The sequence below is a fragment of the Rhincodon typus genome, chromosome 10, assembly GCF_021869965.1.
Source record: "Rhincodon typus isolate 14 chromosome 10, sRhiTyp1.1, whole genome shotgun sequence".
In the NCBI taxonomy this organism is placed as follows: Eukaryota; Metazoa; Chordata; class Chondrichthyes; order Orectolobiformes; family Rhincodontidae; genus Rhincodon; species Rhincodon typus.
In genome coordinates this window covers 25289535-25305106 of record NC_063341.1, presented here as the reverse complement: position 1 = coordinate 25305106, position 15572 = coordinate 25289535, and the positions used below count along the sequence as shown (strand labels likewise).

Here is a 15572-nt window from a genome sequence, read left to right as displayed (position 1 = left end):
AAACGTCAGCCTTCCTGCTCCTATGATGCTGCTTGGCCTGCTGTGTTCATCCAGCTCTACACCTTGTTATCGCAAAAAAAATGCAGTTGTCTATTGAGGTAACATGCCTTCTCTGAAACAATCTACCTTCATGATTACATTTTTTTTGCAACTTACCTTGTACCCTCAGTTTTATCTTTCCCAGAGCTGTGCCTGTTGGGTTCTGTGCAACACATATGTATGTTCCAGTATCCTTTACTGCAGCTCGAGTAATCTGAAGACCTCCATTGGGAAGAACAGTGTAATCACCTCCTGTACAAGTAAAAGCTTCAAGGCTTTAGCTTGGAAAGTACTGATTCACAACACACTGAGTAAATAATAAGCTATCATTGAGTTTCTGGAGAAATTCTACCAATCCCTGACTTCATTCATTCTGGAACAATTATCTGATGTAAGAGGAAATAGTCCAACATGACTAGTGTTTATCCATAACTGGCAAACTCATGAATATTCCCAGAATTCAGTGAACTGGAATACATTTATGGAATATGGAAGTTCTAACTATTTTACCTTCTGTGTTAATGCTGATGCCTTCCTTCTGCCAGGTAATAGTAGGGGTTGGTGTGCCAGTGGCCTCACATGGAAGAATAATGGAACTGTTCAGAATCACATCCAGACTGCTTGGCTGAGTTTGAATGACAGGAAGTTCTGAGTGGAAAATGGAATCACAATTTTAAAAATCATAAAACTGCAATCCAATCAAAACAAGAATAGTATATTTTAACTACAAGCTTTACATAAAAAGCACGTTCTTGTTCTAATGTTCGTCGTTAAACTCTAATCCTGAAGTAACCTATTGTAATTGAAGATCCTTGTGCTGCATGATGTAAGAGTACAAAATTTGCAAATTGCAGTCAGCTTTTGTACAAAGGTCTTTCAAAGCAAAATATGGAGCTAGAATTACCCAAAGCTGTTTGCCAAAACTATGCTTTGGAAATTACTAACTGTATGGCTGGTTATCCTTCAAACACTCTTGGAATAAACATCTTTTATTCTCCTGGTGTGGCGGTGTTTTGGCCTGGCATGACCTCAGCGTGGACTTCTGAGGTGATTGGTCTTCTGGACTGGGTGGAAGGGCTATTGTTCTGAACATTTTGTTCATCTATTTTGTTCATCTATGATTCTATGATTCTATTTTGTGATTTATTCCTACAATCTGCAATGCTGGACTTTTTATTTCTTTATTTTTCTCATTTATTTTCTGAAGAACCTTGTACCTAAGATGATACCATAAGTGGCAGCTGGTAAACTTTTCATTTGAGTACATGTGACAAAGCTAATTCTAATTCTAATTCTTTGACCCCTATGACGCACCTATGATTGCTGGAGACAAGGCACCTGCTCAATCCCATGTAGAGATGTGCCACTATACTTGGCCATTACATTGTCAACCTGCAGAGACAGAAATAGGAACATCAAGCAGGTGTGCCAGACGCCCATGATAGGCTGGACCTAAAGAGGAGGAGTCCTTCCACAATTTCACTACCGTGACGGTTATCTCTGTGGAAAGAGTGGTAGCTGCATTGGACACACATGTCCAGCAGAACATTCTGTGCATAAATGAAATGCAGCCATTCAGATTTGCACTCCATTGTTTTGTTCCATGACCATGAGTGTTCTGCATCAATGTCCATGTGAGTGTGGATCGATGGCCTTCAGTATCACACCAGGTGGCTCTTCCTCTGAGAGACAAACATCCTGGCAGCTTCTTCTCAGGATACAGCAGAGGTACCCTGCCTCTCCATCAACTCCATGCCTGTGATCCCCAATGGCTGCAGCAGGTCGAGCGGAGGTAGATGAGGCTACATCTGAGCAGGAGTCTCTAAACAGGCCAGGTTCCTCCGGCCTAATGCCACCTGGGGACAACCATCTAAGTGTTCAAAGTCAGCAAAAGGGTACCACACAGCAGGCTTGTTCTAGCTCAGCTGTGGATGTCGGGCCTGCACCTAGATGTAATGGGGGGGATTGATTTTAAGAAGAAAACAGTCTGAGGGCACATTAATATCAAAGGTGTTCAATCATTATGGAAAGGCAGCTCCTTTTTTTAAATTAATATTCAGTACAATGTAGCTTTAGTCTTATTGTCACTCAAGTGAAATGATGTAAAAGATGGTGGAGCATTTTCAAACAGCATAAAGATGTGCAGCACTGCAATTGGCAAACATTGGTCCCTCTCTCATAATTAAAGTGCAGCCAAGGCACTACAGATGAATTTCAGAGACTTTGAGGCTAAAGGAAATGTAAGTGGAGGAGTCAAATTATTCATCATTTGAATATACCTTGTGAGACATGGTGGAATCCATCATTTTAGGAGGGAAGAGTTTGTTCTGTCTGGGCTTTACAAAGGAATGCTATAACATTGAAAGCTGTTAGATGGCCAATGGACAATCACAGGTCCAGTTTCCCTGATTGTGCAATATTCTTAAGAGAACAAGTTCACAAATTGCAGCCCGTTGCAATTTAAATTCTATCAGAGAGGATGCTCAGGCATCTCAATCATGTCAAAACACTCTGAAGCACTGAGGGGACAGTTATGGAGCTCAGGAGGAACGTTCTCATGATGATTGAAAACTTGGGAGTCCTCATGAGGGAGTGACCTCTTAACACAGATTCCTGTCTTTGGCTTAGGGACCATTAAAGTGCAAATACTAAGCAGTGCAAACTAATCATAGCTATTTTATCACTAACACTAACATAGGCACTTGGCTTCCATGAGGATACTTGAAAGAATTGAACATTTTATTCAATAGACCAATGACCAAGAACAGCAAGTCAAATGTTTAGAAATGTAGAATCATTGAATCCCGACAGTACAGATAGAGGCTATTTGGCCTATTGAGTCTGCACCAACCGTCTGAAAGCATCCCACTCTATCCCCATAACCCCATATTTATTATAGTTAACCCACCTTACCTGCACATCCCTGAACACTATGGGTAATTTAGCGTGGCCAGTCCACCTAACCTGCACATCTTTGGACGGTGGGAGGAAACCCACGCAAACACAGGGAGAATGTGCAAACTCCACATAGCCACCCAAGGTTGGAATTAAACCTGCATCCCTTGTGGCGTGAGGTAGCAGTACTAACTACCGTGCCGCCCTATGCCTAACACGTCAAGGAGAGTGTTGTTCAGCAACTGAGCAAATTAAATGAGAATTTATAAATAGAAAATCTCCACTCAGCACAGCCATCCTACAAACAAGTGGCTAAAAGTTTATCTCTGGCCCTTTGGGCTCTCCAGACTTGTACCCTGCTGTCTTCTTTTGATGCTCCTCCTGGCTCATCTCAGGATCCTCACCTTCACCTTCCTCCTAAAGAGGATTCCTCTTACTCCTGCATTTCTTTCTCAGCCAATGCAATTCCCCTTTTGCAATGCAAAGGCAAAGTACTAGTTGATGCAGCACATATTGCAGCTCCCTGACTAATACATGTTCCTTTGTAGTGACTGGAACAATGTCAGCCAGGTGGACATCACTGAATATGAGTTCCCTGATTGGGACTGTTAACCTGGTCCAATCAGGGAATCCTGGCTGACGGATAGAAACAGGCATGTCAGGGGTTCAGCTCTCTCTAGGAGCTGTCTCTGAGCTAACTGGGTCAGTGTCATCTACTATGCACACATAAATAAAGGGTGACTTGGTGACAAGATCTCAACCTTCATAGAGTTATTTCAGTCCCCTTTACTTTTTTCCACTACCACAAGCTGCTGGCCGCTCTCTCTGTGTGAAGTTCTACTTCTGTGCCAAAGGCTGCTGGCTGTCTCTGCCTGCAAAGACACTTCTGAGTCTGGGACTGCTTCTGGAGTCTGTCCAGAAAAGCCTCCTGTGACAGAACAACAGCTGCCTGAGCCTGCCCAATAACAAGCAGCCTGAAGATTGCAGGCTGATATGTTGCGGATAGATCAAGGCAGAGGTCCCAACTTAATAGAGATTGCCTGGTTTTTACAGTTAGGTTTTGAAGTGTCAAGTTTCTTGACTGGGGACAAGTTAACTGGAAAAGTGAAGTTGTATAATTAATAAGATGCAGAAGCTTGCAAATATGCTTCTCATGTGATGTGAGATTTCTGCCATCTCAGGGAGGGGAAAATCATGGCCTAAATGAAGATTTAGATGCGTACAGTGCCAGACCCAACCAAATATGTTCAAGGTAAGCTGATTGCACAAGCAGAGTTTCAGGGGTATGCTTGGAGATCATCAGTGGAACAGATATGCTCAACACCAGACTGTCAATCATACAATATTCAAAATGAACACGTATAGGTAATTTTCTCCATTAATAAGTTTGATGATTTTAAAAGTATTCACATCAGGGGAGAAAACTTTTTCTTCTTAATGCAGTATACTACATGCTACTTCTTGCTGTTTTCTAAGACACTCACTTGCTCTCCTACTCCTTAATTAAATAATTTGGCACAATGGTGATTGAGAAAGAAGGAACTATGAGCAAGCAATATTGATCACTTATCTGATATGACAAATTATTCCCAATAAATGAAACAGAAGTATATATAATTAGTGAGTGCTTACCTTGTACTCGGAGGTTGACTTGCCTGTGTGCACTGCCAGCAGCATTCTTTGCAATACACGTGTATTTTCCTGTATGGCTGAGCTGGGCAGTACTGATATCAATAGTTCCTGAATGAATGAGAGGTTGAAAGAAAATGTTGACTAGAGAATAACTATAATTAGTTTTATATTTATTCTTTTAATGTGCAACAAGTAAACCCTAATGACATTTCTGATGGAGCAGCCTGGGCATCTACATATGTGAACATAAATGTAAGAGTAATTAGATACATAAAAATTTCTTGTTAATTGTTGAAATATGAAAAATAGCTTCTTGCAGGCCGATTTGATTTCTTACTTGTGACTGTATATGTTCATGAACTACTGGGTCTGCTTATTGTTCACATTCTTAGGACAAGGGAGTCCATTCAGCCCATCAAACCTGCTCCATCATTCAATTAGATCAAGGCAGATCATCTGCCTCAATGCCACTTTGCAGAGCTATCTCGACTTCTGGCTTGACCATGCTCAGGGATTGACCTTCCCTACCCCTCTGGGATACAGAATTCCAAAGATTCACCACACTCTAAATGAAGAAATTTCTCTTCTTCTCAGTCTTAAATGGACTACCATTTTTTTGAGATGATGTTCCCTGATTCTGAAGGTCACAACCAGAGGAAAAATCCTATCTATATCCACCCTGTATAACATTTAAGAATTTTGTAAGTTTCAACGAGATCACCTCTTATTCTTTGACATTCTGTATAATAAAGGGTCAGTTTCCTCAATGTCTCCTCAGTAAGCAAACCTGACATTTCAGGGATTAATCTGGTGAACCTCTGTGGTAGGTATCCTTTTTAAAATTAGATGATCCAAACGATACATAATACTTCAGGTATGGCATTACCCATACTTAATTCAACTGTAGCAAGATATCTTTATTTGAGTACTCAAAACTCCTTTGATGAAGGCTAATACATGCCGTTGGCCTTCCTTATTGATTTCTGCATCTGCATGCTATCTTTTACTGACTCAGGAACAAGGACACCCAGGCCCTGTTAGACACCTGCACTTCCCAACCTCTCACTATTTAAGAAATATCTGTATTTCTGTATTTTCCACTAAAGTGGATAATATCACACTTACTTACATCTGCCGTGTTCTTGCGCATTCACTTAGTCTGTTAAGTCTGCTTGAAGCTTTCTTGAAATATCCTCATAATTCACGTTCCTGACTTGTTTTGTGTCATTAGCATATGGGAAATATTACAACTGGTTAGGAAGGAGCACGGTCAGCGTGAGTGGAGAGTTTTTCTGAGTGAAACAAAGGCCGAGTGAGTACATCGAAGATATTTGGCTCAAAGTGGGAATTTCTTGCAGAGGGGTAGCAACAGGTGCTTTCAGTAAAGCCTACTGCAATAAGTAAAGTCTCTAGAGTGAGAGGTGGATGGGAAATGATGAACAGTGAGGGTTAAGAGGTCTACCTACAATGAGACCAGCAGCAAAGTGAAGTCACAAACCACAACGGGATGCATATGTAGGGAAAACAGCAGATTGTTGAGTAGGAATGGTGAGTCTTTAAAGATTAGAAAGTAAAAGGTCTTCAGTTTGTATTTGGTCCCCAATTTTCTCCTCTGTTTTTCGTAAAAATACCTTGTCAAGTACGAGATTAATACTGGTGTAAAAAATGAAAATTAATTATTGAAGCATAATGAGCAGGGGTTCGAGATTAGTTAATTAATATATTAAATAAAGTACAAAAGTGATGTCAGCATGAGTAATATGTCAGTGCAGTATGTAGGAGCTGCTGGACACCATGGGAATAAAAGGCGAACACATCTGTAGTAAGTGTCTGCAATTGAGAAGCTGGAGTCTGAGCTTCAGACGTGTGTCACATTAAGGAGGAAGAAAATTTCCTGGATGCTTTTCAAGTATTACTGTGCATTAATACTAATTTCTTGCTGTTCCTCAGTATCACAAGTCACTTGGTTACTTGGTATAGCTGGGAGATTTTCTGCATCATCTTCTGTAATTATGATTTAATCATACTTATTAAATCATTCCTATTTAGCAAATCATCAACCTTGTTATAATGTCTTTAATCCTCCCTTTTTAATATTATTCAGTACTCTGATCCTATTTGGTGATGTTCTTTGCTTAGCCTATTTTCTAATTTCATTTATTAGGTTTCAACTTGTTGTTAACAGTTTTGTGTCCCTTGAATCTGAGCTCCCTGTCACATTCCCATTCCCCTGCCAATCTAGTTTAAACCTACACAAATAACAGTGGCAAATCTCATTGTCAAGTATTATCCTGGGCCTGCTCAGATGCAACCTATTCAACTGCCTTAGAGCCAGTCCTGATGGCTCAGAAATGTGATGCCTTCCCTCCTCCAGCAGTTCTCTATTCACATATTCAATTGCTCAGTTCTCTTATTGCTATGCTGACTAGCATGTGGGACTAGGAGTAATCTTGAGATTACTGCTTTTGTATTCTTGTTTTTTTTAATTTCATTCCTAGCTTTCTAAAATCTGCATTCAGAGTCTCATTCCCCTTCCTACCTATATTGTTGATGCAGCATGATGATCATTGGCTGTTCACCTTCTCTCAGCAGAATGTCCTGCAGATACTCTGTGACACTTTTGTCTCCTTTGTGCTAGGGTCAAACATACCAACCTGGAGTCATATCTATAGCTACAGAAATGCCTGTATGTTTTCTGAACTAATAAGCACACTAGCTCTTCCACTCATCTTACTCACGTCCTGCACAGCTGAGTGACCTATACCAGAGACCTGGCTGGCTCTGTTTTGCTGAGTATCCATCATTTTTTCCAGTATCCATAAGGGATTATTGCCGGGAGTTCCAGCATTATCTGCCTGGTTCTCTTGGACTGCCTGGTGGTCATTCCCATTCCATATCTGCCTGCATGCTCTGACTCTGTAAATGCATTATCCATGTAGTTCTCGGCTTTGCAGTTGCACAGTGACTCCTATTGCTGCTCAAGTTCAGAAACCTGGAATTCCAGCTTGTGCAGCCAAGTGACACTTCCTGCGGATTTGTCTATCCATGACTTTATACATGCCACAGGCTGGGGTATTCCACTCAGCCAAGCTGTGTTGCAATGCCTTAACTCTACAGACTATTTATTATAAGTGGAATAACTTTACCAATTATCATTAAGGAAAACTTTTGCTGCATTGAAGTAGGAAGCAATTACTGGACTGAGAGAAAAGGCACATTGATCTACCCCCTTCCCCCAACCCTCACTTTACCAAACCCATATCTGCTTACTCTTGCTTTCAATCAATGGTCATATAGTTCCCCCATCTTGCTGATTCGCGTTAGCATAGTTAAACAACACTAATTGAGATATTGGTGCAATTACTATTAGGTAAGATCTGTATAGGAAGGTTTGCATAAGTAAAATTTAGTTTTGTGTAGTGACTTAGCATACAGATATATCAGCATAAATAAGACTTCAATTTGTAAATACATAGGGATGTGTTGAAGCAAGCAACAAGAAATGGAAATTTGGAAAATAAATATATTAAATACAAGCTTATCAGCACATGAATGAAAAGAAGGAGTTAATATTTTGGACAACAAGGTGCAGGGCTGGATGAACACAGCAGGCCAAGCAGCATCATAGGAGCATTTGGCTTTTCATCAGTTTTGATAAATGTGAAAAAAAGTTTTCTCTTTAGATACTGCTCAACTTGTGCATCTCCAATAACTCCTGCCCTTTAGCAATGTATTAACCGAGCTGCTCTTACCTGTGGATAGAATAAGGTAGCCTTCTCCTTTACGTGGCAGCTTGACTCCATCTTTGGCCCAATGGATGGCTGGTGCTGGGACACCAGAGGCTGTGCACGTAATTACAGCTGGTGATAACTTTGTTACCAATAAATCTGTAGCTTCATCAGCAATTGAAGGGGGAACTAAATACGAAGAAAATTAAAAATGACCTGTAATTCAATTTGTTCCAGCTAAATAACATATAAGAAATAGAGTAGAGACTGGTCTGCAGGGTCAATGTATTCATTGAATTTTAGAAATGCATGGGAGGCTGTCATTTTGGCCACCAGGTATGTCTGGCCAAGAAAAAGTTAAAGTTGCCTTTCAGTTTTTCAGTTCTTGCTGCATAGCCTTGTTGGTTATGGTACTTCTAACACATCCATGTACTTTTTAAATGAGATGAGAGTTTATGCCTCTGTCACCCTTTTATGTAGAGTTCCAGACCCAAAGAATTAATATAAATTTATGTCCCCTAGTTGTTGACCTCTCTGCTAAGGAAAATAGGTCTTCCCTATATACTTTTAGCTCTTCATAAGTTATTCATCTCGGCTTAATTTTCCTGAAGCCTCCTATCTTCCAAAGAAAACAAGCTCAGTTTACCTAATCTTTCCTCATAGCTAAAATTCTTTGTCCTGGCAACATCCCTGTAATCTCCTCTTTTGTTTTTTTCATTCTGTCTGGACAGTTTTAAGGCGTTTCTTCAATTTTGCTAACGATCGATGTATTGGGATGTGAATGTATGTGTTTCTTACGCTTGGACTGAATTGATCAACTTTAAATAAATCGGCAGTAAGCCTTTTGTATTTTATAATGGAAAATGTTTGTTTATACTTCCCATTCTTGCTGTGGTTCTTACTGAAGAAAACTACATCTCACTCTCTCTCTCTCAAACACACTAAGCCTAGGTACAGATAAAGAATACTTGGAAAAAAATGTAAACAGAATTCAGTTTCCATTTTAACGCTTGCCTGCAAAGTCAAGATGTTACGTTGTCAGGGAAGGATTTGAAATTGCAGAAACATTTCAGTTGCGAGAATGGCTTCCAAAGTTGATTTGTCATTGGTTGTTTTCACAGGTAAGCTTGTAGATGGAATGAGGTAGAGGAGACAGAAAGTCCTTTGTTACTCTTTCAAGGAGTTATGGTGTGGCCTTTTTCATGGCCTGGTAAATTTCAGCAGTCTGGCTGTTTGCTGGGCTTCTTTCTCTCCCTCATGAAAGCTGTCTCTCTCTGCCTAGAAAACTTGTCTGCTTCTAGCAGTTTATTAATAGGGAACAAAGATGGCCAAGACATCACATGACCCTGTAACAAATGTCAAGTTATCTTCCAAATAAGGCACTGACAATCCCTTCTTCCACCGGAGGCTTTGGCTTTTTACACCCTAAAGTTGTTTATCTGTTAATATTTGTTTTTGCTTAGAGAATCCTCGGCACCACGTAGGTAACACAGCTTTCAGGACTCTGTCTTTGCTGCAGAGAACAGTATCTATTCCCCTAACGATGCTATCCCCTATGAATACTACATTTCAATTTTCTCCCCCCAAAGGCTGAGTGATGCTTTATGTCCTTACCTACACTGGGAACAAGGACTTTGAACCTATTGAACACGAGTACTGGCTGAGGTTCTTCCAAAGATAAATTCTGGATGCCAATTGGCGTCAGTACACCATGAATGAGAACCCATTTCTCCCACAAAGTATGAGCCACAAATTATACCAATTTGCATGTGGCTCAGGTAGTAATGCGGAGATTACTAATTTTGTGATCCTGTGGTTTTAGTCTTAATTTTCTACCAACCTAACTTGCAGTCACACTCTCCTGTCCCTGATCGTGGACCAACTTGGTATTTAAACTAAGGGGTATGACTGCATCTTGAAACACATTTTACAGGGGTAGTTTTCCATCTCCCTGATGTGTTGCGAAGCTTGCAGCTCAGATTCCAACTCATCAACCTTGAGGTGAAGTTCCTGGAGCAGCTAATACTTGCTGCAGACGTGGTCACCGTGGATGACACCTGTGTCTACCAGCTCCCAATCTTACGACTGCAACACATCACATGCCCAGTCGTCTCTGCTCTACTTAATTTACTTAATTTGTAAGCTAAATATTTAAAAATTGAATTTATTAAATTCCTTCTGCTCTAATGTCTCCTAGTACATACCACTTGGTCAATCAAGGGATGTAGGGAAGAAATACCCACTAATCACCCACTGTGTTCTCCTATGATGTTGCACATTGGCTCTGACAGGTGGAAACTGATGAAGGAACTCTCTGTCTTTATCTCCCACCATTGCTGTTGTTCTCACACAGCTCCATTCTCCATGTGCTGGGCCTTCCCTTTCTGTAGCTAGTTTTTATCCCCTACCACTAATGCCTTCTTAAGCTGGTACGCTCTCCGATTGCTGGCCCTCCCCCTCTGTTGATAATATTTAACTTCCACCATCTCTGCCATTGTCATGTAGGACCCTTTCCTTATGCTGGGCCATCTGCTTTGCCACCAGTTTTAATCTCCCATCCGTCTGCATCTCCTGTCAATGCTGCCCTTTTTATGCAGATCTGTTCTTCATACGCTCTTTGATGTTGTGCCTCTCCCAAATTGCTATACTTATTATTTGCAAGAAGGCAGTGAGTATCAGCACGTTTTTCACCCAGCGCAGTACATAATAATGGAGCAGAACTAAATCTTGGGACACAGCCACACACACCAGCAGTAAAAGGCAAAATATTGTGGATCCTGGAAATCTGAAAGAAACACAGACAGTCTGAGAGACTCAGCCGGTCTGACATCATCTATGGTGAGAGAAGTTCTGAAGAAGAGTCAAACTGGACTCGAAATGGTAACTCTATTTCTCTCTCCACAGATGCTGCCAGACATGAGTTTCTCCAGCATTCTCTATGTTACATACACTAACTGGTTGGTTTATTTCAATTTAAATCTTTAACCAATTAACTATTATTTCCAAATTTAGAGATACATTTACAGTAAGTTGTTCACCATAGTGAAAGGGGGAATGGGACACAATAGGTAACTGTTGTACAATCTACAGTACAATTGCACTGAATCTGAACTAAGGTCTTAAAACATGAAAGCACTGGACATAAAATTCATTTTACATTTTCTTAAAAGATGTCAGGAACAAAATCTAGCCACCACTTGGGTAATCTGATAACACTAAGGACATACAGAACTCAATCTTCCTTGAGGAGACAGCAATTTAGAGCCAACAGTTTTTATTCAAGTCTTCCAGTTCTGCATTGTTCAATGGAGAATACATTTCAAATCAAATGATAATTCACAAAATATTGCGCTGATACAAGAACATTCAAATCACTTTCATTAGCATTTCATGGAATAACATCCATTGATTTTCCTCAACAATCTATCGACAGATTATTAATACATTTGTCAAAGCACCAAAATATGCAAGGGTTTAATTTCCCTTACCAGTACACTAAGCTGTGTGTACACCATTATCACACACCATTAATGCCATCTAAAATGAATGGATTGAATGCTACATTAAAAATTGCACAAAAAGACATTCAACAGGTGTCTGCTGTCATAATATAGACAGCCAGATATGCAAAAAAAAATTGGAGTCTAATCTTTACATGACAGTAAGTTTTTATTTGCAGAGACTCATCTTACTATTAGACACCTGCAAACCCAATAAGTGACCATTTCAGTCTGTTCCTATAGGTAGGAATACAATTGAATTTGTGTCCACCAACTAAATCTGATTAACATCTTTTGGAGGAAATGAAAGTATTCTGCTTGACAACATCAAGAATCCGACCCATATTAAATTGTCAGTACCTACCTTGTACAGTAAGTCTGACAGATCTCTGATCTTCCCCAGCATAGTTCCAGACTTTACACTCATAGTGTCCAGTGTCTTCTACCGTGGGTGAGATGATTACAAGGGAGCCAGATGAAAGCAGTCTGCAGAGAGAAAGAAAAATAGCTAATTGTTCTTAGTGTGTATCTTTTACTTTGTCTCATTGTTCCCTTTATCCTTACTTCTGTTGCAAGTAGCTAATGACTAAAATGAAGTCTTACAGTTTCAAAACTTTAATTTTCTACCTAACACAGGCCCACTTGATAAATTGCATTCTCATTCAAACAGAAAACTGTCTTCTCTAGGCCAGTATTACCTTTCTGCTATGCCCACAAACTTGCTCAAACCCCACTTAGTAATGCCCCAGTACACCATAACACAAACTGATGGGATATGCTTTTTGACTTCAGTAACTGATGACCTGGTAAGCTGTTTAACTGGTGGTATGGACAAGTTACGCAAACTAAAGCCCATTGGCATTATATGATTCACAACCTGGGTGACCATGCAAAAAAAACGCAGATAAAACAATGTCCCTGCATACACTCTTAAAAACAGTCAAAGCAGGGGCTGAATGGCACATGGACCCCCAGTCTTGCTGAAGGTAACTGATGAATGGGAAATAGCTGATCACAGAATGAGTGCAATCATTCTAGATTTTCTTAAAACACTAATGATGCCCAGCAATTAGCTGCAAGAAAATGTAACTTTCTCAGAATGATCAAGTTATGTTATTTCATAATCTAATGAGCAGTTTCACAAATAACGGAAGGAAAAATGTGCTAATACTGCAAGTGGGCTAGTGTTATAGGTAGGTCTACCCAATATCTTATACAACATCAATGTCTTTCCTCTATTTGGGGGAATATGTGAAAATGGTGGAAAATGTCATTGCTTTGCATTTTGCCTGGACACATCATAAAATGCTAAATATAGTGAATATTGTACAGAGGGTGGTAGGTGTAAGATTTGGTCAAATGATTTTCTTGAATTAACTTTATTATGTAAAAACAATGCCAAGGAATCTTTGTGTTAGTTAGGGCCATAATATTAACGTTTTTTTTCTCCCATTTACCCTGCTCCTGAAAGCAATGACTCATACTGCAATAAGGATTAAAAGGCACCCTAGCTTTATTCCATATGAACCTGGTCAGTGAGTGCTTACATAGAAACATAGAAAATAGGAGAAGTACGCCATTCAACATTTCAGATCTGTTCTGCCATTCAACATGATCATGGCTGATCATCCAACTCAGTGCCCTGTTCCTGGTCCCACCCCTTACTCTTTGATGACCTTAGCCCCAAGACTATATCTAACTCCTTTGTGAAAACAGGCTACCTTATCTGGAAAAAGTGGGTCGCAGGTGGTGTAAGAGCCACTATAGAGCCTTATCATTACCTTTGCTCTATTGTATGGCATGAGTCATACTAGAAAATCAAAATGATTGGATTATTTTTAAAGAATTTAATTTAAAAAAAAACTGTATTTGTCTAGTTTACTCACTAGATTGGTCCTGCAGTATTACTTGCTAACTATTTGTCCTGTAGTATGTGTTCTTGCACAACAGAGCCAGCTGAGTTTTGTTCACTGCAATTTAGCTTTGGGTACATTAATCAAGAAGTTGGTGGCTGCCTGTGACATGCTCTGTATTTTTTTGGTACATACTTTATAACACATCAGGTAAAACATGACATCATGACATCATCTTTGATAATAAAATAGCTCATGCCATTCAAACATGTATGTGGAGGTGCCAGTGCTGGATTGAGGTGGACAAGGTCAAAATCTCACGATACCAGGTTATAGTCCAATAGGTTTGTTCGGAAACACGAGCTTTCAGAATCTCGCTCCTTCTTCAGTTGTTAGTGAGAGAGGTGGCATCAGACACAGAATTTATAAGCAAAAGATCAAAGGGTCATAGAACTGATGTGAATCTATTGAATAAACCTAAGATGGCTGTAAATCTTTAAGTAGTTAGAAAGGAGATGAAGGTTTTGATTGATTAATATGCAAATTCCAGAATTTCTTTCAAGTCACTGCCCTGAGATAACTAAAGGTTTTATCAGTGTACCAGAAGTGACATCTCAGGTCAGACAATGCATTTTAGGTGTGAGGCCTTGTTTAGAATCTGTCTGTGTTTTAACGTGGAATCAGACTGGTTTTATTTCCAAAGTTGGCATTTATAAAATGCCACATTGACTGTCTATAAATTGTGTGCTTTTTGAACAAAATAGAGTGTATCTGCAATTACAAATTCACTGTGTGTGTGTGTGTGTGAGATTGCCCTCCAAGGCTATGTTGAGGTCATCTTGAAACCCGTTGTACAGGGAACCCCCAGCTTCTGCCACAACACTACAGATTTCTTACAGAAACTCAGCACCCATGGACCAATCAAACCAGGAACATTCCTCATCAGAATGGATGTTTTGGCACTCTTAACCAGCATCCTCTATGATGACGACATCACTGCAACAGCCTCAGTACTCAATACCACCAACTGCCAATTTCTAGAGGCGATCTTACAACTCATCTGCTTCATCCTCGACCACAACGTCTTCACCTTTGACAACTAGTTCTTCATCCAGACACACAGAACAGCCATGGGAACCAGATTTGATCCTCAATACGCCAACATTTTCGTGCACAAATTCAAACAAGACTTCTTTGCTACATAAGACCTCCGACCAATGCTATACACCAGATACATTGATGACATTTTCTTCCTTTGGACTCATGGCCAGGAATCACTGAAACAACTACATAGTGATATCAACAAGTTTCATCCCAGCAGACTTACCATGATTACTAGACTCTTCAGAATCAGTCTCATTCTTGGACACACGCATCTCCTTCAAGAACAGACACCAGAATACCTCACTCTACTGTAAGCCTACAGATAACATCACAATGCTGCATTTCTCTAGCTTCCACCCTAAACATGTTAAAAAAGCCATCCCCTATGGACAAGCCCTACCTGTACACAGGATCTGTTCAGATGAGCAGAAATGCGATAGACATCTGAAGGTGTTGAAGGACATGCTCATTGGAACAGGATACCATGTTCAATTCATCGATTACCAGCTCCGACGTGCCACAGCAAAAAAAAAACAGAGTGACCTCCTCAGAAGACAGACACAGGATACAATCAATAAGGTACTCCTTTGTTGTCCAGTACTTCCCGGGACCAGAGAAACTACGTCGTGTTCTTCGCAGCCTTCAACACATTATCGTTGACAATGAGCACCTCATCAAGTTCTTCCCCACGCCTTCACTGCTCGCCCTCAAATAACCACAAAACCTTAAACAGACCATTATTGGCAGAAAACTAACCAAGGTGGACTTCAGGATCTATAATAACGTAGAGTCACCGAACAAAGTGGGGGGGAATAGCCAAG

The 15572-nt window shown here is 40.2% G+C and overlaps 1 protein-coding gene across 1 annotated transcript in view; it reads right to left on the bottom strand.

Moving 5' to 3' along the window:
* Positions 1–15572, bottom strand: part of hmcn1 (hemicentin 1) — a 578667-nt gene that overhangs the window by 100123 nt on the left and 462972 nt on the right. Inside the window, exons 75-79 of the mRNA XM_048602072.1 lie at positions 12159–12280; positions 8319–8483; positions 4567–4674; positions 550–687; positions 157–291 (exon numbers count right to left, since the gene is read on the bottom strand). Coding sequence (XP_048458029.1) covers positions 157–291; positions 550–687; positions 4567–4674; positions 8319–8483; positions 12159–12280 — 668 coding nt within the window. The remainder of the gene's footprint in view (positions 1–156; positions 292–549; positions 688–4566; positions 4675–8318; positions 8484–12158; positions 12281–15572) is intronic.